General features: G+C 34.4%; 1 protein-coding gene across 1 annotated transcript in view; it reads left to right on the top strand.

The window, feature by feature from the left end:
* The window catches only part of LOC123563440 (uncharacterized), a 48,213-nt gene that overhangs the window by 7,062 nt on the left and 13,754 nt on the right, over nucleotides 1-27,397 (top strand). The window contains exons 6-20 of the mRNA XM_053531832.1: nucleotides 93-158; nucleotides 793-1,017; nucleotides 1,112-1,190; nucleotides 2,527-2,696; nucleotides 3,692-3,835; nucleotides 4,230-4,343; nucleotides 6,934-7,053; nucleotides 7,745-7,930; nucleotides 10,284-10,450; nucleotides 12,139-12,266; nucleotides 19,415-19,524; nucleotides 22,188-22,349; nucleotides 23,255-23,371; nucleotides 24,006-24,545; nucleotides 26,289-27,318. Coding sequence (XP_053387807.1) covers nucleotides 93-158; nucleotides 793-1,017; nucleotides 1,112-1,190; nucleotides 2,527-2,696; nucleotides 3,692-3,835; nucleotides 4,230-4,343; nucleotides 6,934-7,053; nucleotides 7,745-7,930; nucleotides 10,284-10,450; nucleotides 12,139-12,266; nucleotides 19,415-19,524; nucleotides 22,188-22,349; nucleotides 23,255-23,371; nucleotides 24,006-24,545; nucleotides 26,289-27,318 — 3,358 coding nt within the window. The remainder of the gene's footprint in view (nucleotides 1-92; nucleotides 159-792; nucleotides 1,018-1,111; nucleotides 1,191-2,526; nucleotides 2,697-3,691; nucleotides 3,836-4,229; nucleotides 4,344-6,933; nucleotides 7,054-7,744; nucleotides 7,931-10,283; nucleotides 10,451-12,138; nucleotides 12,267-19,414; nucleotides 19,525-22,187; nucleotides 22,350-23,254; nucleotides 23,372-24,005; nucleotides 24,546-26,288; nucleotides 27,319-27,397) is intronic.

The raw sequence follows: 27,397 nt of genomic DNA, 5'->3' as shown, positions 1-27,397 counted from the left end.
GGCCGACCACACGACCTGACACATTGCCTCAACATATGTGTACTATTGTAGCAAGCTTTTATGTATTATTTTATCATTTTTATTGATTTCAGAAAACAATGTAGGTCCTAGCCACGGCGCTTGTTTACAAACGGGGGCATATCGAACTATAAAGGAATGTAAGTAGACTTGTTTTAAAAGACATAATGCACAGAAAAATAAATCGCATCTATATATCTCAGAAATGTACATAAGATTGCAAATATGCTCTCTCACGCAACATACAATAATACAGCCCAGGTCACGCTGTCTCATTGGAATCCGGGAAACTCTTGGTTTGAAAGGGGGGGGTGGTCAAGGAGGCGGTGTACATCAGAGCATACAAGCCAGCGCTGAAAAGGGACGGGTGCCGTTTTTAGTTACCGCGCATATGGGACACAGCATTTCACTCACGTCCTCGGATGGTGTTAATCTTAATCCCTAGTCAGTGTAAAGTAGACCAGTTGGCTGATAAAGCTATATATAGATGGATGAAAGCTCCCAAAATTAGCTTTAAATACATTTTTTATGTGTGAAAGTGAAAAGATATAAGCATTTTAATAATGGCTGAAACCACACAGTTGAATTTTCATACAAATATGGAAAGATACTGACGTTGCAGGTTCAACTTTACTTAGCGGAGCTTTTGTTTGAGTATGTAATAGACACTGATATTTGTATTGTGGTTTTAGGAGTCTCTGGTTTTAAGAGGCTGCGTTATTGGAACGTGTCATTTCTGTTAGACATATTATTGCTTTTTTGTTTCCGTTTTAGTGTGTGTGGATCAGTTTTCCAAATGCTATACACTGTATAATCTTATGCAAGATGTAAAGACAAATACGTGGACATGGGCAGCGAGCTATTGTGAGAAGAAAGATGGCTTCCTGTTGACTTTGCAAAGTCCAGAGGAGATTAACTACATACGAAGGGCTTTGCTGGAATTCAGCATGAGATTTGTTTGGGTCTCAAAGAGTTACCAAGATAGATCAACTCACATTGGTACGTTTTGTAGTTATGATATCAAACATATAGCCAATTAATATGCATTTGAAATGGTTAGCATTTGACCTAAAGCCTAAATAATATATTTCAGGTTTATTTCGTTTCACAAACAGTGAAGGGATTGTTGAAGAACGATGGACAGATGGGTCGCCTCTAACAATTACTGCATGGTAAATAAATCTTCATTATCATATAACCTTCAACGAGTCTATACAAATTCACCTTGACAGCCCAACCATTCCGGGCAGGTTTTTAAATCGAAACAATAGAATATAAATCTTTCCTGACACTTTCATACAATAATGTCTGTATTTCAAAAATGCCCTCACATAAATAATCGTATTTCCTTGTTCTTTATTTGCTGCTGTGTTTCATTTTAGTTGTCTGTAATCCAAAAGGTCCAATATTTCAGAGATTGCCTAATTACTGACTTTAATCTCTAAAATACTACTATGGTCTGTACACTTTTATCCCTATTTATCCTCATCGATGCTCTGCTATTGAAAACGAACTTTTCTGAATTGCTGAATTCCATTTATAAATTTACCGTCTCTTAGCATATACCGTGGGGTAAATGCGCAACTTATTTATCTGTCGGGTTTTTTTTTTTTTTTTTTTTTTTTTTTTCAAGAAATTAAACGTTATACATTTCTTACTTGCCTAACGTCGTCTGCATTGAATCATTTTATTACATCGAGAAACAGCATACATAAAACATGGTAATTTGACTTTTTTATAACACATCTTTTGATATGAGAATGCAACTAGCCATTTTTCATTTCAATATATTTATAAAGTCTGTTCACTTGTGGATCGGAACTTGCTTCCATGATGTACCTGTGTTTACTGGAACAAATCTTTTCAGCGAAAATGGCTTGGTATTTTAGTTTTTAGGACAGGCCCACTTTTCTCTTAAAAATCCCCATCTGCATCGGATAAACAGTGTATGATCATATCCGAGTATGTAAAAGTTTTGTTCGCACACATGCTTCTCTCAATTCTAAAATAACTATAACTATTTCTTTAAATGAACAGTGATTTTTCGCCAGTGAGACTGATTTTGTAAATCGGCATCTAGCTGCTTAAATCTCATCTTATTTTCAAACAAACAATTATTTAAAGTAGCATAACATTCAGGGAGAAAACTTGGACCTCAATTTCTTAATTTTTAATTAAATCGACAGACAGTAAGTTTCTCATTGTCATGTTTTTTTAACTCTCTCGTTCAAGTTTTACATGATACCCGATTAATAGGAACTGTTTTTGTTTTTAATTTGTAACTCTGAAGTCATCTTTACCTAGCTATCGACATCGCACAGACTAATACTAATTTGTGCAATAGAAACATTGAATAATTCTGAAAACTCTTTTAAAAGTCAAAAGCGATGTGTCGACTAAATAGACTTATACCAATGCACACTTGCAAAATTGAGATTTCGACTTCACGTGAAATTATTTGACGCTTGTGGTTAATATGATGATACAAACTATCTATATCAAAAATAGGTCCAGAGATGACCAAACAATGATGGACGCAAAGAGAGATTGTACAATAATGGACTTCACAAACATTTCAAATGAGAACCCCTGGCACAGAACGAGTTGTGATGATGTTGTCGAGTTTCTGGTTTGTGAGAAGAAAATTGCAAAAAGAGCCACTGTGATCGATGTAACGAGTATGTACTTAAAGTCACATTCTACTTTAATATAACAGACATTAGTGAAGTAAGCATGTCATCGTCAACATATTTGCTTCTTTCTACTGGTGAATACTGCCTAAATGTAATTTCATTTACTTAATTCTTACTCGGAAAGCCGGATGTTGCTGACTTATGATAGATATGAACCTACTAACCTGTCCAGATACCACTATGATTATTCCGCCGACACTCTAAACCCCTGTCTATGTTTACTAACACAGCTTCAGAAATGTATTTCAGCACGCCTTTACCGGATAGGTTTTTTATTAAGTATACTTTGGCGTTTCCACTAAACTATGTATTTGTCTGTGCTGTACAACATTGTAAACTAAGTTCATTGTTTCCGATATGTGATATAGATATTAAAGAAATAGCGGTTAATATAAATATAACATTATATATGTTAACTGTTAAAACAGTGATTGCTTTTTGATTTTTTTAATTTCTCGTCGCAATGAAACAGTCCTTTTTCGTTAATGTTTCTTATCATATGTGACCTACGTCATATAGAAATTTTAAAGGCAGATTGATTATTCTAGCTTGTGAATAGAAGTTTAAGTATTTTAGGCAATATCCATCAGCCAAGAGACACAAGACACGAGTGGAGAAAATGTGATAACAATAAATGGTAAAGATATCAGGTGTTATACAAACAGTAACATAGATAAAATACATCAGGTGTTATACAAACAGTAACATAAATAAAATAGTGTCTTTTGGAACATTTAAATTTATGTCTTACTAAAGAAACGTACAATTCAATAGATCTTGCACAGTTTTATCTAGTTGTTTTCCAAATATTTGAAATATTTCAATCAATTTATTTCTGGGTGTGTATCTTAACTATCAGTTCGTCATATAAAAATGATATGGATTGTTGTTGCATAAGACTAGTTGTCTTTTTAGTTTCAATTCCCTTAACCAGTAAAAGAGTTTGTAGATACGTCCTTCGTTTCTTATTTTAATAAAAGGAGTTAGAGACTTTGTTAAGACAGACATGCAGGATATTGCTCATATACTATACCGATGCGCAGTAGACGAGTGGATACATATATTATCCGTGTGTAACGGAGTGACTGAATGTTCAAATGGTATTGATGAACTTGATTGCAATGGTAAGTAGTCATGTGTAACTGAAACCTTATTTACCAGACTTTTAATAAGTTTCAGTCTACTTAGGTTTCCGTTTGTTATTGCTTAAAAACAAGGTAAAGAAACACTGAGTTTGTTAGATATTTGATTAGCCACAATACTGTGTATAAAGATTTTTATTACATTTAAGAATCTTATTCCATTTTATAGATACAAACAAAAGTCATTTTTACAGAATGGTGTGAACATTACTGGATATATATAAACTGGCTAAATTAATTGCATTGCATCATTATGAATGTTAAATGATATCGAAATTACATGTCATAATCTACTCAAGTACATTATATATGACTTTAAATCTGAGGTGTTTTTTTGTGAAATCTTCTGTTTATATTATATATATATTAAATTAAGAAGCAAAAGTGTGTGGCGGAGTACATTTTCAGTGCACAGATGGAGAGTGTATCCATATAAGCAGAGTTTGTGATTTTCGGCAAGACTGCGCTGATAATTCCGATGAATTCTGTGGTGAGTCCTCAGAATTGATTATTTTACTTCTTTACTTTTTCTACTTGTTGCACGTAGGGTTCTGTTGATTTTTATCTCCCGATACTATTTTAAAGCGGTGAGCTACGTCTGAGAACGTTGTCATTAGTGTTATTATCATCAAATAATTCAGTAGAATGAAATGAAAGTAATTAGTTGCTGTCGTACATCATTTTTGGCTGCAATTTAGGAAATCTTAAGGTTAAGCAGTATATCACAAAACCCCAAAAATATTTGGTAAACGAATATCCTCTTTACCAACACTCTTCCTGTTAAATGCATGTTTTACAGTACCGTCCCGTGCGACTTGATACTAAAATATTCTAAATTCGTATCCCTTTAAAAATGAATGTTATTTTAAAAGAAACAAAATTAAGCAATTGTTTAAAACTGATGTAGTTTGCATAGTATAATAATAAAGATACGTAACGGTTCTTTGAAAATAGTGAATTTTTAAAGACGTTGTTGAACTGTCTTAAATTGTAGTTCATTTATGTAGTCACTTTCGGGAATTCAATGCATATATCCATAAATCGACAATCGATTTATAGAGTAATATTCTTCGTTTAATAGCTGTTTAATTTTCAAATAGAAAAAGTGGAACTTCACAGGTCGCTCAACACGACAAAAACGAAAATGCTGCAGGCTCGGTTAAAGGGCATGGACGGTAGCATGCATTTCCACTACCGTCCGTGAACAGGCTCAATCAAACCGAGCCTGCAACATTTTCGTTTTTGTCGTGTTGAGCGACCTGTGAATTTTCCACTTTTCTCTATTTGATTGAGCCTGTTCATGGTAAAACAGCTAAGTAAAACAGCTCTTTCTTTCTATGATTTAGTTTTTTCCAAAATTTGTACCTAACTGTTTTATTTTCTTCGGACAATATCAAAGTCCCCTATTGGAAATAGCTTTTATTGTAATAGCACCCACATCTATCAGGTTATTATATGACAAAGGTTTGTATTTCCATTTTATGCATTTCCATCATATTTATGATATTATTAAAGGACCTGTATGTTCTCGCCATCATACAAAGTCAAGGTCAAATGTCCAACAGGAAAAGCCACATTCAACAAACGCAGCCTTCCATACCATATAACATATAAAACTAATCAAGGTTGTGTTTGGTCCAGATCGTACATTGTCGTCTGCTGTTTCCACTTACAGAAACGTTAATGCTTAATCTTAGATATTACCTACATAGATACTAATCCCGAGTGATATTGCTTTCAAATGCGAACTGTGGTAAAGGCACCGTACAGCTATTAGTTTTTATTTATATACAAGTACTTTACGAGAAGTGTATCATGGGAAGTTTACCTTGATAGACCACTCTTCATTTTATACATTTGAAATTATGATACCATACTTTCTCAGACAGATACATAATATTGTTTTAAAATAGCGATTTTCGATACATTTTCAAGAGTTCAGTTATATATGTAATTTAATATTGATTTTGTTCGACATACTGAGTGTACTTTTCATTCTCTTTCCCCTTAAATGGCTATAGTTCTTGTCTAAATCTACTTTTATCAAGAATCAGTTAGGTTTATATTAATTTAAACGATAGTTGTTAATTTAAACCACAATGTGATGTCGAGGTACTGATACTTATACTATAAGCCAACCTTTTTTTATAATATTTAACGATTTGACAAGGGTTTTTTTGCAAATGATGTGCACAAAAAATGGGTAGGTTGTGTCTATGAATAACTGATTTTATTGGAAAAGTTTAACAAAGCTTGACAGTTTTTTAATACAAACATAAAACTTTCATGGGAAAATCATCCTTGCAAAAAGGACTATTTGTAACTAAGGTATGTAAGCATCTGGTTGATGAATTCCACATTGTTTATCCTCAATGGTTTCACTTTTGGGGATTTTGGGAGGAATTCACCACTCATTCCAGACCGTTCCAACGGTTTAATCATTCAATCAGGGCTGTTATATTTCGATCTTCTCAGATCGTTCAGCACGACTTTTATGTTGTGTTATTAGTACTGTTTAGTTTCTCACTCCCGCTTTCTTAGCTATGGGTATTGTATAATCACCCCTTTGATATGGAGCCTGCTTTTTAATTTTGTCTTTTGACAGTTCCTGTGATATGCAGGTTCCATAACCTCAGATCCTCGTTTTAAATTCCTGTTTGTTTAGTTCTGCCCATTGTTTTCTCGTTTGGGGCAAACCCATTACTTAATCTGGGGACCAAACACCGCTTTTCATACCACAACCCGTGTCTCATTGAAGGTTCCATGTTCACCGTCGTTTGAATACATCTGCGGAAGTCTCTAATTTGCTTTTTGTACTTTTAGCATGTGTAAATGTTTAGTTCTGCTCAACCCGGGGCTAGAGGGCGTGGACGGTAGCCTGCATTTCCACTACCGTCCATGAACAGGCTCAATCAAACCGAGCCTGCAACATTTTCGTTTTTGCCGTGTTGAGCGACCTGAGAAGTTTCCACTTTTTTTATTTTAAGAAATATTAGTAGTGTATTATTTTATTACAAAAACAGTAATGTTCTTTCATATTGATTTTGAACTTATTTTACAAACAATTCTACCTTTTACAGATTTTCAAATAAATTCATCTGGACAGGAATTCACATGCGCCAATTCTCAGTCTATACCTCAGTACCAAATCTGTGATGCTGTCCCACATTGCTTAGATGGCAGTGATGAACAGAACTGTGGTAAGTATTGGGTAGAAGTGATCGAGTAGCATTTTAATATACAAGTGGAAGAGGATCAAGTGAATGAATGTCCTGCTTGGCGTATCTTTGCACATTATCTGTAATTACTTTGTTAGGGCAAAATCAGACGCAGGATGCTGAATCGTGATTAACAGGAAAGTATTTTCTAGTATAAGTATCAAACGTTTGACCTGAAACGAATAACGAATAACGAATAAAATATCTAAATATGTAAATAATTGCTGTATAAATGATTGCTGTATAATAAAAAGTGAAATCATTAAGTGAAATAGTCCAAGCTTGTATTTGTGATATTTGTATTGGAATGCTGTTATAGTTTGTAAGGGAGGCTGCGTTTTTGGAACGTGGCTTTCCCTGTTGGATATTCTTTCTTGTTTGTATGTATACCACTGCTTTACCATTCATCGCATGATTGAGTCTTGATAATTACATTTTGCCTTTTGTATGTATCTTATAGTAGTCTGAATGCGTTGGCACAGATTGCTTGAGATCTGAGTTAACCTGAAATACTATGTAACTACTTTTTCCAGATATGAATGAAACGGAAAGTGTTGGAAAATGCCGCATAAAATAGAATGTTTCCTTTCGTTTGTTTAAATTTTATGAGGTTACGTCATATACATATTGATCTATCTAAGTCAAAAGCTTTGATTTATCTTCCATTATTTAGAAACATGTAACTCATCAGTAGCCTTTCAATGCGGGGATAAACGATGCATTCCTCTTCATCTTACCTGTGACATGTATGCTGACTGCGAATTCGCCGAGGACGAGGTATCGTGTGAGGAGTGGAAATACAATACATGTGACGACGTATTTCTGGGTGGCATTAGAGATTCTGGCGTCTTTCTTATAGGTAACTGATATAACCATTTAGTTATGCAATTTTCCTATTCAGTCGAACATCTGAAGAGAAAGAATTAATTTAGCGACTTGAATTCCGGGAAAATTATTACTGCTACTTTTGTACCGCTTTTCTAATGAACTTTGCCAAGCACTTTAATGTTATGTTATGATTAGCAACAACTGTAACTGAAAATTATTTCTTCTTCCAAAAACATTTTAAGTTATTTTTCGCAGAAAGTTTTTAAGAACATAATTATAGAAACATATTCATGGAGAAGTAGAAGTGAGGACATATTACATGTTTTGCCATAGAGATAAGTTAGTTAAAATGTGTGTGAAAAGTATCTTCTTACAATATATCATAAGTAATATATTGTCTTGCACGTGTTGTCTGACAGACGGATACAAACTTTTTTTAACTAAAACTCATCTGTCAATGAAATCTCTCATCGTAAGTACCTCAACATTTTTCTTAATCAATATTCTTTACTTGTGTTTAGCTCACAAGAACAAGAAGCATTACGTATCATTAATGTTCTTTGTCCGCCCGTCCGTCGTCTACAATTTCTTGAAAGAACATCTTCTCTAAACCGCCGAGAAAATTTCAACTAAACTAAAACCAAAGGAGAGCGGTGGTCTAGTGGTTAAGGTGTCGGCGGATCAACCCTTGTATCGTGGGTTAGAGCTCCACTGGTGTCATAAATACGACTTATATGACACCAGTACTGGTTTTTCCAACAAACGGACTCGAGTTAAAATAGTATAAACTAACTAAACTATACAGGACTACCTTTCGGGTGGTCTGCTTTCAGATACCTTCAGATCTAGGTCATTGACGCAGAATTGTGATTGTCAAGGCAATCACAAAGTAAAGCATGATAAACCTTCTCAGAAACCGATTGCCAGATTTTGAAGTCCTTTAATAGCAGTGTCTTTATGGTGGCTCTATCAAATTCCTTCAAATCATTTTGTTTCGTAAAAAACATAGCCGCCATGGGAGCGGGCCTAATTTTCCCTAAATGTCTATATGAAAAACTTTTAAAATCTTCTCTTAAATTGCTGACCAGATTTCAAAATGATTTCACGGCGATGTTTCTTTAATAACTGTCTACTAACTTTCATCCGTTAAACATAGGACAAGTTCCTTTATTGAAAACTTTGAAAATCATCTGGCTCGATGTCAAAATAATTTTACAGCAACGTCTCTTGGATGAACCTCTACCAAATTCCTTCAAACAATGTTGATTCTTAAAAAGCATGGCTGCCTGCGGCGTAGCTAGTTTTCTCAATATTGCTCTATGGAAAACTTAAAAAAGTATTCCTCTATGCTGGCACGATTTTACAATAATTTCAAAGTAGAGTTCCTTGGGTAACCTCGTACCGTATTCCTTCAAATCATTCTGTTTGATTAAACACAGGCCCGTAAAGGAGTCGGGGCAAGTTTTCCCTATATAGCTATATGGAAAACTTCGCAAGTTTTTTTTTCTCTGAAAACGCTGGCCTGCTTTCAAAATAACTTGACGGCAATGTTCCTTCGTTGACCCCCATCTATTTAAAGGAAACTTTTAAGATATTCGTTTCAGAAACACTGACGTATTTCAAAATAATTTTACAGATGTTGCGATTGCATTACCATCTACCGAAACTATTAATTCAGGTTTGTGATCCAAGACCATTGATATCATGACCCTCTTGTTATGTTTGTCCTGACAAGAAAGTTTGAGTGAAATCCAAAGAAGGTGATATACAGAGCGCAAGATCCGGAACTTCTTCTAAAATAATTTACGAAATAACTCACTTTTTACTTTAAGTTTGCCATGACAGAAAATGCATAGGAAGTGTAAAGCGCAAGAATTGCAACGCTGCTTTCATCAGTATTGAAATAAGCAACCTGTTTGTTCTTAATTTTCAGCTCAGATTGCAAGAAACATAACCTTAGCCTCAGTAGATTTCAAATGATCTTCCCTTTTTCCCTTCAGCTTATTTCCGAACACCTTTTGTCAATACAATAACTTTGTGAATTCTAAGTGAAAGTTTATGATAGAAGGCATTAATAAATAGCACTGAGTGGAAGCGGGGAAGCCTAACTTCAGCTCAATCACCATTGGTTTGGTTTAATTCGTTTCTCCATACAGATTTGGGATATGTCTTTTTCTCCCTCAAACTAAACTATAGTTGTTTTTCACATTTAAGTCTCTAAACAGATTCTTCGGACATCCTTATTTTGGTTAGAGAGGCAGACTCGCGTGCCACGCGAATAGGTGCTGCCTGTATATTCTTTAAACGTAGATGGCCCGTACGCAGTAATGTTCTCTGTTTGCAAAAAGGAAAAGTGCTTGATAATAAAATTCGTTTTGATGTAGGGGATGTTTGGGCGGAGTGTATATTTGACTTCTACAATAAAACAGTTATTATGAACTTCCACAACATAGACTGGAAACAAGTAGCTCGACACGATGACTGGATACAAATTATTCCTGAAGCGGCCGTTAAAGAGGCTTTTAGAAGCGGATATACCTGTTATCAGAAGGTACGTTTATTACACCTTGAGGATAGTCTCAAACTTCTTGTTGTAGGAAGATAAGATTGTTTTAGTTGTATCGCAGCTCGCATAAAATTTTAAGTATTTCTCTGAGGTCTGATTGAAATAAGGAGCGCATAGAAATGGTGTGTCCAATCAAGTCTGTGTGCTTACAAAACGATGTTTTACAACTTACTGTTTAGGGCGAACTTGAAAATATTGTATCGTTATGTTACGAACTTGAAAATATTATGAGGACTGAATGTACCATTCAAGGCGTAGGAGTTATGGCCCTTTGAAATTATACAGAATGTTGTGATATTAACCAGTACTAATAGTATTGTTCGAATAATTCCTCGTACAGTTGTCAGCGAATCTGACCCAAATTTACAGAACAGTATCATTATATAGTGAGCTTGTATTTTTCAGGACACGTATGTACCTTGCCTTATGGTGTTACCCCTCTTTGAAATTTAAAAATATGCATTAATTTGCTTTACTGAACACTCCTGTAACAATTTTCAAGTGACCTAGCCCAAACAACACAATTGCATTGCTTTTAAGTGAAATCACGCATATCATCAGGATATACATGTACCATAATACACCAAAATATGAACTATCCTCATTCTCCAAATACGAGGAGAGCAGAAAATGTTGAGATTAACGCTCTTTCGTAGAAAGTATGATAGGCACAGGCATTTGTTTTTCATGGATTTCTAGAATGCTTCAATACGAATATACATTGAAATTTTCAAAACAATTTGTTTTATTAAAGCAGAGTTACAATCGTTTTAACACACCACATTCGTATAAACTGGGTTGTTTTATCTTAAGCATGGTGTCCCCAGTCAAGGTCTACATAAGGATGCGTTGTTCTCTAAATATTCAAGACAGGCAGATTCTGCAAGAATTTAAAACTGTTTACTGTGATTCTTCTGCATCCAAAGGCCCCGTTCGTAGGTGGGTAAGGGTATTTAATAAGGGAAAATCTAGAGTCCAATACCTACCTCACTTAGGGCGTCCTTAAATGTTTGGAAGTGTTCATGACATTCTGACTAACACTTGAAATCGTCTAAGGTGTGTGCAAGGTGGGTACCTCATCCTATGACCAAACAGCAAAACGCCCAAACGGTGTAATGTTGAAAAAAACTTCTATAAAAATGCAGATGAAAGGATTAATGAACTTCTCACAGGGAATGAGACATGAGTGTAATATATCGAACCTCAAAGGCGAGTAAACAACAAACAGCGGCTAGGTGAAGAGAACGGCCAGTTATCGCAAGAACAACCTCAAAGTTGCAAGCGGATCCTTTACACAATATTCTTCGATTCCAAAAGCCCTGTTATACATATACAAAGCAGATCAATTATTGGAAACGTTACACGTTTAAGGACAGGGTCCTTAAATCAGTTAGCAAACATGCATTACGCTAAGCATCACCCACAAACTGGGTTAACAGGGCATCTGCTTTATTTATGGCAATACATCTGCACAAAAGAGCAATATTGTACATTCATCTTAAAAATTGTCGGAATCTTTCTTTAATAAAGTAGAAAAGTCGGGTGCCAATTTCATTTAAACTCCGGATTTTCGCAAGTTAGCAATATTAACAAGAAATATAGTGTAGAGATAGATAATTATTATAGTATGAAAATACAAATTATATTTGATTGAAAAAATATACTCATTACAGTTGACCTTGGATTTGCCAGTTTACCGAAAAGAAATGGAAAGTGTCCTGAATCATTTTAACAATTCCAATGCAATTCAAGAATTTGTTATTCCGATAACCATAAGATCTGAAGATGAGATTTCCCCTGGGTAAGTTTTATTTATCTATCTATGATTCTTTGATAATGTCAGTCAGATAGACAGTCGTAGTACATCATACATATATATTATTTTTTGTTCTACGAAAACATATATTACATTAAGGTCTGATGAGGTAGAAAAGTTGTTTTCCTCCCATTTCTGCAGTTGTTTCGAGATGATTTTTTGTCACCGTAAAAACTACAATGATTATAGATTTTTCATGTATCATCATGATTTTTTATATTTGGCCTGCTAAATTTCTTAAAAGAACTGGTCCATCATTTGGGTAGTACCATTTATTACTTAAACACTGACTGCTTTTATGACAGATTTCTCCAAAATTCTGCTGGAGAAGGTAACAGAACAGGCTATTAGCACCTCAGCATGATATCTCACTTTTATCAGGACTTGACCCCCAAGTTCCTTCATGGTTTGTTATTTATGATGTTAGCCCAGATGTTGACTGTAGATTATTCAGGATGAATAAATATTTGTAACATGAATTTAGAATTTTTTTTTAAAGATTTTAAAACAAATCAGGAAAATGAAAACAAGAAAAAGACTTTTAGGTATTTAAATATTTACTATTTAAATAAAAGGGAATATCATCAGACACATAAAAATATTTGATAAATAAACGGGAGAATATTGTCTATTACCTATGCTTATGTTTATAATAGACTTACATTCGTACTCTTATTTCCTTATTATAAAAATGACTACACAATGACAATAAATTAAAAAAAACTATTAATTAAGGAATTTAATGTACAATCAAACCTGTGGTAAAAACCACCTGCGAACAAAGACGACTGTTTGCAAAGACCATGATTTTAAATCCCATCAGGCCGTTTTACATGTTATGTGGGACTATCTGTCAACCAAAAAGCACTTTTTGCTGTTTCCATGGGTGGTCTGTTAAGACAGGTTTGACTGTAAATTTACTATGATTTCAAAGAAAACAAGAGAAACGCCTACGGGTGCCATCGCTCATCTACAGGTGCTGGTCAGTATGTAAGGAAAGAGTTATAGTCCAGTTTTTCTAAGTAACAAAGTGGTCATAATTCTGACAAAATGCAGGTTAGAGTAATGGTTCTTGGTCACCTTATGATGATAAACAAGTGTACAAAGTTTCAAAGCTGTAGCTCTAATATTTTCTGAGAAAAGGTAATAAACCATTTTATATTTTCTGAGAAAAGGTGAACTTAAACAAACTTATATTCTCTGAGAAAAGGTGAAGATAAACCAAAATTTTTAACCAAGAAACTCAAATTTTCTAAATACGAAGAAGCGATTTAGCAGTATCGCACATTTTTTTTCTTCTATTATTCTTACACCCCCTTGAAAAGTTTGTAATGACCGTTTTAGATTTAATTTAATTAGCTTCTAATTCTCTTTGCGATAAACACTGTACACATCTGCTATAAACGCGTTGCTTTTATTCGTATTGTCTTTTAAATAATTTTGAAAATTTCATACTCCAATATTGAAATCAATCTGAAATAAAATGTGTTGTGTTTTAATAGTGTGCATGTGGCAACTATGATATTTTTTATTCAACAGAAATTTAACTTTGTAGTACACTGGTGAAAAGAAGATTATGGTACCCTAATAACTAGTCTGATAAAGCATTATATTGTTAGCCAATCTGTTCACTAATTCTAGTCTATTTCATGTGATTTACATGTTTTACTTGTGCAGCTTTATCGCATCTCAGATAGTAGACTGACTAGAGAGTATTTTAGGACCTAGTCAGTAGTAGTGACAAGGTTAAAAGATAAGCTGCGTTCACCGTTTCATTTTTGTTTAAAATTCCATAATATTAATTGTCGTGATTGTGATAACAATATTCAGCAACTTTAACAAAAAGCTTTGTTCACTTAATATGCCAGTTCTGATTTCTATGTAAACAGAGTGGAGGAATAAAAACCTATATAGTGAAAATCTTCAAAATTATAGTTTGCAACACTAAATTCATAAATATAATTGAATGAATGATAATGATATTAACTAAGAATAGAGACAATATATTTGTACGTTATGCCAACCTTGACCTATTAGAAAGTCAACGGTTGCATTTTTGTCAGATTTAAGTTCAGACTACTAAACGAGGTAATAATTCTGCCTTCTGCAAACAGTGCAGACCATGATCAGCTTGTGTGGATTAAGCTTGTTCTACGCTGGTCAAACTTCTGTTTGTAATGTTTTAATAAATACCTATAAATAACAAAGGGTACATTAAAAATAACAAGGTCAGAATCAAAGATCCGTGTTATTTATGAGTCAGTCAAAACATTGTATCATTTATAAAATGTAAAATAAAATTGCCATACTTTTTTACATAGCTCTTTCTTCCATTTTGTGAATTGAAAATTCAACTAGTATTGATCTATGAGATCTGCAGAGTAGACATTGAATATTTCTTGTAGAATAATACAAACATACAGTACACATATTGGCTGATAATCATGTTGGATGAAACCCTAATGGGAGATTTCTTTCTCCCATGCTGTGTGAGGCTGACCCCTAAAATTTAGCAAGTAATTGATAGGAGTATTATTGCCCTGTACATAACTGTTTTAACTTTGATCACCAGTGAGCAAGATTCTGTCGAGAAATAACTGACTGTAAAGGTTTGTTCACTGAAAGATTACTGACTGAATAGCGAACAGTGCTGACCAAAATCAGACTGCACGGATGTGTAGGCTGATCTTGGTGTGCACCGGTCACAAAGGCAGAATAAGGCTAAATGTTAATTACCAGCTGTGTTTATCCGAAGAATTCAGTTAGTACAGGTTAAAGATCATTTATTGACTTTCTAATTCACTTAATGCATTAGAATCTATAGCCGACTTTTAGTCAAAAAGCCCCTTTTCATCAATCAGCGGCATCTCCGTCTCAAGTAAACTACACCTTAAATCGGTAGAATATTTTTTGTTAATTTGCACATTTGTACATTTTTTAACTTTTTACAATATCTTATTAAAAAATCAGTTTCTGTTTATTTTGTAAAGGTGACTTTGAGAAAAAATGTTTAAGATTTGAATTTCCCTTGGAGGTGTGGCCAACATTGTTTGTGGGTTTAATTATGAATTATACATAGTAGGCGACTCACTTATCGAGTAGTATGTAGAACACAATATTACATTCTTATTCAATGAAAATATAATGTGCAGGTTTAACTCATGATTATGTAACAGTTATATATAAGCAACTGTAACTTTGTAATAAAACAAGGCAAAGTGATAACCACTGTCGGCAGCTTTTTCTCAACGTTTATATATAGTAAGCGCACTTCGGTTTATTTTTAGACTAGAAGAGGCGATTGACTTCCAGTTTATAGTTTGAATTTAAAGACCCACCACGACCTAGTGACCTACTTTTCTCTCCCACAAGAACTTCATGAAAATCATTTTAATAATACTGGTATAATACAGCTATATTACATGACGACAGGTGGACAATTTAGGTCCTTCCTGAATTAATATGTTTTCAAAACTACATCGACAAACTTTAAAAAACATAGATAAATAACCCTGTAGAAACAAAGTTTGATCTTAACTCGGTTTAATATATCAAATACTGTTCTTAATGATACATTCATCCAAAACAATGTTTAGATATTAAACACATTGGCTTGGCCTTATATATGTCACAGTAAATTTGTTAATATGTACTTTTATTTTATGTTTTCCAGTGAAATAAAAGTGATAATCCACAGTTTTGAAACAGTAGATTATCAATTTTATTTTCACTGTTTTTGCCGAACTAGTTCCGGTCCTCCGTCGCAATTGAAGTCAAATTGTATACCGGGCGTTATGAATACCGGGGACCATAATGACGATGACGTCGTTAAAATGACGTCATTTGTGTTATGCTTTCTGATGATCTTTCCCGCGATTTTCGACATTTTTATAAATTACGCAACAAAAATAGAGTTTTACACATAAAATAAAAAGAAAATGTGCTTGTTTCAGTGTAATATCAACTTAATTTCACTCGTGAGCACCAAAAAAAGTCATTTTCTCTCGTGGCTACGCCACTCGTGAAAATATCAGTTTTTGATGCTCACTTGTGAAATAAAACTGATATTTCACTGAAACAAACAAATATCCTCTATGTACTTGCACTTTTTACATGCAAATCATGTATAATAACCATCATGGAAATACAAAAGCAAACAGTTATTTTGTGGCGCGTCTTTAATGAACAATAGGAAATTGGATATTTATAAATAGCAAGAATTAGTGCACTTCACGGTCTATGCTGTATTACAATCGTGTAGATCATATAAAGAATGAAAGGTGCAGAAAGGTAAAACTTGAACTATGAAACTACAGCCTGCATTAAAAAGAAGAAGAAAACACAATTTGATATTTATATACTAGGTCCGTTCATTATATGGACACATTATTTCTTGTGTGCAGCACCTGTTTTGGCAGTTGCTCTGCCTCTCTGAATCTGGGAAATCCATAGTAGGCGGAACAAAAAATACTCGTTAATTTTGTACTACTTCATGATTAGGTGGACCAATTTTTCAGTTATGAAGTAACATGAAAATAAGTTGGTTACTTTTTTTTAAAATCCTTCGCTTGTCATTGGATAAAAAAGATGTTTGGACTATAATGTAGAGTACGACTGCCATTATGTTCTGTAAACTACATCTCTAATGCCATTATGTTCTGTAAACTACATCTTCTATTGAATGCTACTAAATTTGAAAATATTCTTAAACCATTTTCAACATTATAGTTAGGTTGACTCGGTTCTATGTACAGTCAAGGAACTGTGTACTTTTTTCTTCTTTTTCCTGACCAGCTTGACTGAATTCAATTAAAGTTGGCACATGTAGTTTCATTATTTCTAAAAGCGATGTTATCGGAATATTGTTTTGAATGGCTACTGGCTAATTTATCAAAACACATTTATAAGTATATAATATCCTGTAGTTTGATGATCTGGCATTGTATAAACAATGACATATATAAATTTCAGTCAGTAAGTGAACCATACTGGTTATGATTGTGCTCGAGGCTTGAAATTTACCTAAGATAAATTTTTAATTTTTTATGTGGAGCTGGATACTGGATACTATCACAACGCAGTGTTGCGGTTGTAAAAATATATCACCGTACATCAGTGTTGTTATACTCCAACAAAACGAAGTTTTTCTTGTTGATTTTTTTTGTGTGGGGGGGGAGCGGAATGTAGGAGTGAGTTTGTCAGTCGGTCTGTCTATCCGTTGGTTACCGGACAGTATCTCATGAAAGGCTTGACGGATTTATATAATTTTTGGTACTCACGTGTAACATATAAAAGTACAGGTCGAGTTCGACTTTGAGGACAGTAGGTCAATTGTCAAGGTCACAATGACCCAGAAGAGTTTAACGGTTCCGGATGATAATTTGAGAACACTTGGGCCAAGGATCATATTTTCTTTTACACAGGTGTAACATCATAAATTATAGCTTCAGTTTGATTTTGAGGTAAGTAGGTAAAAGGTCAAGGTCACCGGTTTCCTATGATAACTTTAGAATTCTTAGGCCTATGATCATAAATTTTAGTACAAATGTGTAACATCATAAAATAACAGCCAAGTTCGACTTTGAAGTCAATAGGTCAATTGCCAAGGTCACAATGACCCAGAACGTTTTAACGGTTTCCGGATGATAATCTGAGAACACTTGGACCAAGGATCATATTTTCTTTTACACAGGTGCAACATCATAAAATATAGCTTAAGTTTGATTTTGAGGTAAGTAGGTTAAAGGTCAAGGTCACCGGTTTCCTGATGATAACTTTAGAATACTTAGGCATAGGATCATTTATTTTAGTACACATGTGTAACATCATAAAATAACAGTCAAGTTCGACTTTGAGGTCAGTAGGTCAAGGATCAAGGTCACAATGACCCGGAACACTTTACGGATGATAACTTGAGAACGCTTGGGCCAAGGGTCATAGATTTTTGTACACAAGTGTAACATCATAAAATAAAGATCAAATTTGACTTTAGGGTCAGTAGGTCAAAGGTCAGGGTCACAATGACCCGGAACGGTTAAACGGTTTCCGGATGATAACTTGAAAATGCTTGGGCCTAGGATCATGAATTTTGGTACACAGGTGTAACATCATAAAATACAGGTCAAGATCGACTTTGAGGTAAGTAGGTCAAGGGTAAAGGTCACATTTACCCGGAACAGTTAAATGGGATCCGGATGGTAACTTAAAAACACTTGGACCTAGGATAATGAAAGTTGATAGGGAGGTTGGTCATGGGCAGCAAATAACCTCTATTGATTTTGAGATCAGTGGGTCAAAGGGCAAGGTCACAGTGACACAGAACAGTTAAAACATATCCGGACGATAACTTGAGATCGCTTGAGCCTAGGATCATGAATGTTAATGAGAAGGTTGGTCATGACCAGCAGATGACATCTATTGATTTTGAATTCAGTAGGTCAAAGGTCAAGGTAACAGTGATCCGGAACAGTTAAATCGTCTTCGGACGATACCTTGAGAACGATTGGGCCTATGATCTCGAAACGTCATAGGCAGGTTGATCATGACCAGCGGATGACCCCTATGAACTTTGACTTGGCTTACTTCTGCAAGGCCATATTGTTTGGGTATAATTCGTCACCCCTCTGACAGCTATAATTATATTAGCTAATGCTGGCTGTAGGGAGGGTGGGGGCGTGAGGGGTGTTGCACTTTCCATTACCTGTCATGTACAGACTCGATCAAACCGAGTCTTCTATCATGTGCTTGGTTGCATTGTATGCTTCTAAGGATCTTCTTATAGATTTTATTAACCAAATTAGGTGCAGGAATTCCTCGGACTGAAAGATAGCCTTTAACAATTCATTGACTTCAGCTACTTTTATGAATAAATTTATTGCATGCTATTAATTATTTTTAATATGCGTTTTCAGGAAATAACGATATCATACGGAATAATATAAAGTTCATAATGTGTAACATCAAACATTAGAAGCACCATGTGAATTATACACATTTTACGGGACATCTGCTTTCATTAACATCTTTCTCAATAAGGACAGACACATTTGATTAGTTTCCTTCAGTGCTTTCAAAATCTGCTATGGTGCAGCCTACATTCTTTTGTTTAACTGGAACATTGTTTTTACCTACAGATTGCATGTTCTTATAGAAGGTGATGTTGGTCATACAAATATAATCTTTGGCAAGAATTACAACGAACATAAACGTTCAATTTACACAGGCCTAGTCTCTTGCTATAAAGGTAAAAATTTTATTTTCTTCAACTCGTTAGATTTAAACATGTAATGTCATTTTCAATTCTGGATACGCCATGATAATACATTTTTCGTTGCCTGAATGGAACGTTGCACTGTCTACCATTTACAACATTTGGTATTTATTTCATGAGCTTATGTCCTTCGTTTCTTTGGGTCGAGAAAAATATCTTCTCTCCTTCATATACTGTAGATTCTGTCTATGTACGACCCATAAACACTAGTTTCAATTGTCTGCTTCACTTTTAAAGGTACTGACCTCCAGATCTGGCTAAAAATAATCTTTCTCTCAAATTGAAGTTTGGTCATATTATGAACATCAGAATATGAGTATTTTCTTCTAAAGTATTTTACACATTTCAAATCAAGAAAAAAAAGATGACCGCGTCGGGAATCGAACCCCGGACCACCGCGGCAATAAAGATATTTTCTAGTCGTTGTAACCAATAGCGATATAGTGGAATTAGTGAATAATGCTTTCAAAATATTGATATTTATAATCGTGACAGTTTACCTGGAGTAAAGCGTTACAAGCGCTTTTCGACTGTATTCGTAAAAAGTAGTAAAAAGCAAATTGTCATGTGTTTCCGTAACATAGTGTTTGTCAGTAATTAAGATTTAAAGCCTTCTTAAGAAATATAGCATTTACGAGGATTGTTCAAATATGAATGCATCTAGAACGTTATCTCGCTCAATAATGCGAAAATCACGACGAAATTAAAATTATAGCTTTACATTGATACGTTCACTTTTGCTGTGTCTATCGCTCGCTACATTGCCTACTCGTGTACACTAATACAAAAATGGTTGGAAGAAGGTCAGCGTACGCCGTTGAAATACGGTCCTATATTAAGAATCGTTGTATTCTTGGCGTAGGGTGTAAAGACATTTTTGTTGAAATATGTTCTGTTTATGGTCATAATGAAATGTCTTTTTCGACAGTTAATCGTTGGTTTAAGAAATTCAAATGTAGGTTAGTTTCAACAGCAGATGCACCACATTGCCGTCGGCCGAAAACAGCAACGTCTGCCAAGATGGTTGCTAGAGTGAAAGAAATATTGCTACTGATGCAAGATACACCGCTAGGCAAATAGCTAGTATGGTTGGCATCTCATTAGGAGCAGCTCATACAATTCTGAAACGTAATTTGAAAATGAGAAAGATCTGTGCTAGATGGATTCCCAATCTGTTGACAGATTAGCAGAAATAGGCACGCGTGCAATGCGCAAAATTGTTGCTTGAACAGTTTCCAAATTACAATGCACGGTCTTTCGCAAATGTCGTCACTGGTGACGAGACATGGGTTCATTTTTTTGAGCCCAAACGAAAGATTCAGAACAAAATATGGGCAACAAAGTCTGGCAAAAGACCATGCATTGCAAAGCGGACAATGAGTGTCAAGAAGGTAATGTATGCCATATTCTTCACATCTCAGGGTCCTGCCATTCAGATTGCTGTACCTAAAGACAAATCCGTAAATGCGAAGTTTTACAAGACTAAAGTTCTTCGAAAACTCAAGAAATATTTCAAAAATCGAAGACCCGCAACTTGTTTGGCCAATGTCAGATTGCTACATGACAATGCGTCATCGCACAAAGCGTCGATTGTACAATACATTCTGAAGCAGGAAAAGGTTGTTGTGCTCCCTCACCCTCCCTATTCGCCTGACCTTGCCCCGTGTGACTTCTTTTTGTTCCCATGGCTCAAAAAATACCTTTCTCAGCGCAAACACCTCGGTTCTGCAATATTCCAGTGTCTTCTTAGTATACCTAGAAATTAATTAAAGACTATGAAAATGCCTTCATGGATTGGATTAGAAGACTGAAACTTTGCATATCTGTTGGAGGTGAATACTTCGAGGGGACCAAATAAAATTTTCATTTTTATGTGCTTAGATGCATTTATATTTGAACAATCTTCGTATTTACAAATATCTCCAAAAAAATTTGTCGAACGATCTGGAGGCCGGTCCCTTTAAACCTCACTTTTCTAGTTTGAAGCACATTTGAAAAGAAAATAACGAAATAATCGTTGAAAGTGTACTGCTCTGTCGAATGATATTGTGGCAAAGCTGCATCTCTTTCAGTGAAGAGCAGTTTTCTATTTAAGCTATGCAGCTATATAGCACTTCTTCAAGGGGTATGATTTTGTAATGTTTATAAATATCGCCATTTATTTTAGTCTTGTAGTGCTCCAAGTCCTGGAGTTAAAGCATTTCTACCATTGCCGATGTATTTAAAATAGGGACATGAAGCAAATATTTATGTGAAGTTTATCATTGCTTACTGTTGAAAATTATGAATCTCGTCAAGACAAACAAATTGTTAAAAATCTAAATTATTATTACAAATATGGAGATAGAGCACAGTACGAATCATATGACGAAACTTTTGTTAATGAATATGTAATCTGAAGACCTTGGGAAGGGAATAAAAGTGAACTGACATATTTTTATCAGCAAAACAGCCAAAGGATACAATAAAAATATTATTCGTTATTTTGAGTTTCCCAATGTACAGCTGAAATAAAACAAATATTTTTTTGCGATATGAAATTGAATAAGTGATGTGATATTTTTAAGTTTGTCTTTGCATCTTTACTTAAGATTTAGACGCTAGCATTAAATATGGACCGAACATAACTGTTCCAGAATTCATTTCTGCGGAAGTGTCAGTCGAAAATCACTGGATGTACCTGACTCCATGTGGATTAAATCTTCGGCCGGTCTATATAAAGACACCTTGTGTGTTTGATACAGATGGAGCAAGACCAGTTGATGGATGTAGATCCCTGGAACACCTTAAGAACTGTGGTAATTAACAGTTAACTTCTTTTGAATACCTTAAATACTGCAACAGATAAATAAATTCAAATGTTAGAATACGAAACGTGAGTGGAGCATAAAAAAGTGCAGAATACGGCTTCAATATGTCTTTGTGTAGCATTATACAATTATTGCCTCTTAATCCATTGGATATGATGTGATATTCACCGGAATGTTGCCCCTTTCGGGTCAGTGAATATCACATCATATCCAATGACTCAAGGGTCAATTACTGTTTTATTATATGGGTTTAGGTTTATGAATAAGTTACTTATATTTGTTGCAGCATATTTCATGTTTGAAAGTAACAATAACTGTGTAAAACGTATTAAAGATTAGTTAAATGAAGAGTCACACTTAAAATTCCTTGACTCATTCAGTATGTATACAGTTTCTTATCGCTGAAATATATTGTAGTTGATTGTAATCTGAGCACTTTTGCCAGTTATCTTGGAATAACACATGTAGCTGTTTTTTCCCCACTGTTCATGTTGTAACTGGAGCTACATGTCAGTTCAGCTACCATTCTATTTGGTAATGTTTAAGGGGAAAACCCACAAACCATTAAACATGAAATATATTTTGAAAGATGATGTGCGGTTTCGGCCAATGAAATTCATGTTATTTTTAGAACATAAAATAATTTAGTTTTGTAAACACCATGAACAATGTTGTATATAAATATGTTTAGAGATAAGCTTAGAGTGAGAATAAAGACTATAGAATATAAAAAGTACTTTTTGGTCAGGGGCCTTTGCACGGTGTAGAAATAAACGTGGGCGTCATTTTCGCCTGCGTAGAGAATATAATATATGTTTATAATATCAAGTTAATGTCCATATGAAAGGAATCTTATATCCTTTGTTTTTTTCAATGTATTTTACAATTTATAGAACAATACCAGTGTTCTGTTGGATATTTCAAATGTCCCAGAAGCTTTTGTGTTCCCTACAGTCTTGTATGTGACGGGCGCATACACTGTCTAGATGGAACAGATGAAATGAACTGCTGTAAGTGAAACAAACTTGTTATATTGACGTATAAGCATTACATATCTTAGTATTTCGTAGTAAATCACAATTTGTGCAGATCTGCTCTTGCAAAATCAAATGATCAATGATCTGATAAATTTCTTGAGTGGAAGAAAAGCTTTTAGAATTAATCAATTTCTGTTATGTATGTATATAGTTACCATATCTGTTTGGCAATGTATACAGAATTTGTTCATTTTAAGTATCGCCGCTCCCCCAAGCGATTTTAGTTATTTAACAACCTTGAAACGTTACTGTATTCTGCCGCCTAAATAATCTCTTAAAAGACTTTACACATTTAAATCAGCTGACTGCATGGCTGCTTGCGTTCATTGTTTCAAAACTAGCATATACATACATATAATTCCTTATAGCCTCAGAAAGCATTCGGTTCGCCGAAATAGCGAACTAACGACACCTAGACTCGCTATTAGTGTACAGGATTTAGAATCAAGAAATCTCGGTAGTAGCAATGTGACGTTAATTGGTTTGGTCTATTGCCGTTTTACCAGGGTAATAACAGTATAGCATACGGTATCCATTATGTTGTATAATTGAATGGCATATATTCCTTTCATCGTAAACTTTGCAATATATTCTTATTCTATTTCAGCTTCGAGCCCAGGCATTCAAAGTATTTATATATATTTCTTCGGTGTCGACAATGACCTTGCTCACGCCGCACACAACCTAGCTGCCCAACTCTACAAAGAGGACTTGCGTATACAAATAATCAACATTGTAAAAAGCATAATCATAAACACTAAGGACGGATTGTCAACTGGATACATATTTAGAACATATCACTTGACTTCGATTATGTCATATATCAACAGAAACCAAAAAGAGCTTAACATTTCACTAGATAATTTTGAGACTGATATGAATAAAGTAGTTCAAAAGTTTAACGCAAATGAAACACTGACACTGTTCCTACAAAATAAGAAACTTAAAAAGGACGAAGAATACATAATAGATAAAATCGATAAAACCTTATCATCACAATTCAAATACAGAGTAGAAAAAAAGGAGAACTTGCACAAAAAATTGCAAATGACAATGCCAGGAAACAAATTGCTAAGATACGTGGCGATAGATACATGGAAAGTATTGAGGACAGGAGGATCATTACTTTTTCCGGACATTTATACCGGTATGTACAAACAACTCACTAATATTTTATCCCAGTAATATGTCGAAAGAAATTGCTAATTTTGGATAGTTTATAAGAATGAGTGCTAATCATCTATCTCTTACCACCTCACCCCCATTTTTCTGTATTTTGCATATATTTATAATGTACTTATTGTTGGATTTTTGAAACAATCCGTCTACAATATTTTTCCGTTACAGCTTCTTTCTGTAGTATGCCTACTTTGTGATGCATGGCTCTATGGCTGTGTTTGGGGTGCTCTGTGCTTCCGGGAAATCTACCCTTACATTTTATCTTTGATAGCAAAAATAAATGAAAGTTCTTTAAAATGAATGCCTGTAAAATACATAAACAACACGAAAGTATTCATCCTACTTAAGTTATGACGTCCTTACATATGTCTTTTGTTACCATTCAAAAGGATTTGGCTATTTTCTTATATTATATATACAGAGAGAGAGAGAGAGAGAGAGAGAGAGAGAGAGGGTGGAGGTGGGGAGAGAGACCACAATATACCAGACCAGTTGCGGCAAAGCGCCTAGCAGTATAAACGAGCGCACACATGCCACCGCAGGTCCAGTATATATATCGTAAACTTGTATTTGTTTTGTGAAAGTAGACTAACCTTTAGAAGACGTCCTGCTTCCTAAGTTTCCACCAAATCAGTAAAGTCTGACTTGTTAATTGAACGTCCTTGATATGTCCGTTCACTAGAGCAGCCGAAATTTTGTTTGAATTACTAGTAATAATTGACTTAGGGTTAATGCAAGACCATTGTCATTAGGTTCAATGTTGCATATTATCGGAATAAAAACTGATATTGAATTTTTAAATACAATTATCAATGCCCTTTGACTTTCGTAAAAGAGCTACGAATATTTGGATTTGAATCTGAAAAATAATTGTTTGTATTTGTTGAACATATCATTTAGTTGAACACTTATTTTTTTATGACTTTGGAAGTATATAGATGGCATCTTAGATGTCATACACGTCAGTGCTTACTGCCGAAAAAGGTAGAATTTTAATATTTCAAACTTATAAGGAATGTAACTAAATGTTACATTAAACAAGTCTCATCAAATGAATGGTCAGTTTATTATTGTATTGTAAGTCACTAGATAACATCAAATAGACATAGTACTAGAGATCAATCAATTACCCAAATAATAATCCTACCTTGCATTTACATCTACACCTGTATGATGAAAATTAAAAGGCAGAACGAAGAAACTGTACGGTTAAAAACATAGTGATAAGTCATTTCATTTGAATGTCCATTTTCATGGTAAATACTGAAGAGTTTCTTCTTGTTTTTATATATGATGTTTCATATGATATAAATAACATTATATCTAAATTTTAGCTTAAAAAGTGGATCAGAATTTATTTTATCAGTCTTAAAACATTTTGTGATATCATACAATATGCATGTATTCGAAAATTTTTTTGCATTGACATAAGTTTTTTCTGCAATAATCCAGTAATAATTGGGGATTAAATATTTATCAATGGCTAGATAGGTAGGACTATCTGCAAAAGCGAGTTCATGAAAATTAAATAAGAAGTTTCAGAAAATCATCAATTACATGCTTGAAAATGATCAGATCAAGACTTGAGTATCTTATTTTGTCTTGAATTATATACATAAGCAATCAACGTTATTTTTTTATTTGTTTTTCATAATTTGAAATTTTAGGTACTATCTTACATCAAACTAATGCGTGTGTTATTAAATTACAGCCGATTCACCCTGCAGGAATGCTTTTCGCTGTGGCTTCAGCCATGTATGCATACCTTTGTCACAGGTTTGTGACAAAAAGCCACAGTGTCCACATGGAGAGGACGAAGAAGTGTGCGATTTCGTGTGTCCAAAATATTGTGCATGTAAAGGATATAGTGCTTCGTGTCCAAAGCAGTCGCACAACGTTTTCAATTTCTTGTCAAGTTCCATACGTACCTTGGATGTAAACCACTGCACTGGATTGAATGGGACGCTCGATATACAATCAAATTTCTTCTTCTTGATAGAACTGAACATTTCATTTTCTAATATTACATTTGTCTCACATGAATCATTTTCGCACACCAAACACCTGTTAACTTTGGATTTAAGTCACAATTTACTCACTGTTATTCGAAACGACGTGTTTGATGGATTAAGACACTTGAAGCTGCTGCTTCTTTGTGGAAACGGTCTGATTTCTGTGATTGAGCCCTCTGCCTTCAGTGGCTTGGGTGTAAAAGACTTGACTATTTCTTACACGAAACTCAAAAGTATTTCTAAAGAAAGTTTCAAAGAATTAAATCTTTCAAAATTAGATTTATCCCATGGTTCAATCGAGACAGTCGAAGATTTTGCTTTCCAAGGTTTGATAGTTAGTGAGCTGGATATAGGTTTTAATCCAATCAGTTACTTTGGCAAGGCAATGTTTAAGGGCTTAATAGGTGTGCAAAAACTAAAGACACCAATGTACAAATTTTGTTGCATACGTCCTATATACTTGGAAGAGAAAAACTGCTTTCCTCACAGAGATGAATTTTCGTCGTGCGGAGATTTGATGAGACGAACAAGTCTTCAAGTTTTACTTTGGATCATCGGTATACTGGCAATAGCTGGAAATATCGTTTCAATAGTGTTTCGAGTCTTTTTCGATAAGAAACGTCTGAAAATGGTGTACGGAATTTTCGTTACAAATCTTGCTCTTGCTGATTTGTTAATGGGATTTTATATGCTGATCATTGCCATTGCCGACAGTGTGTACCGTGGTAGGTGAGTACTTAGATCCAGCGACAATAATATCTATATCGTAATTATATTTCTAAACAAAAAATACATTGGAGTTTCGTGT

The sequence above is a fragment of the Mercenaria mercenaria genome, chromosome 2 (assembly GCF_021730395.1).
Source record: "Mercenaria mercenaria strain notata chromosome 2, MADL_Memer_1, whole genome shotgun sequence".
In the NCBI taxonomy this organism is placed as follows: Eukaryota; Metazoa; Mollusca; class Bivalvia; order Venerida; family Veneridae; genus Mercenaria; species Mercenaria mercenaria.
This window is presented reverse-complemented; position numbering and strand designations above follow the sequence as displayed.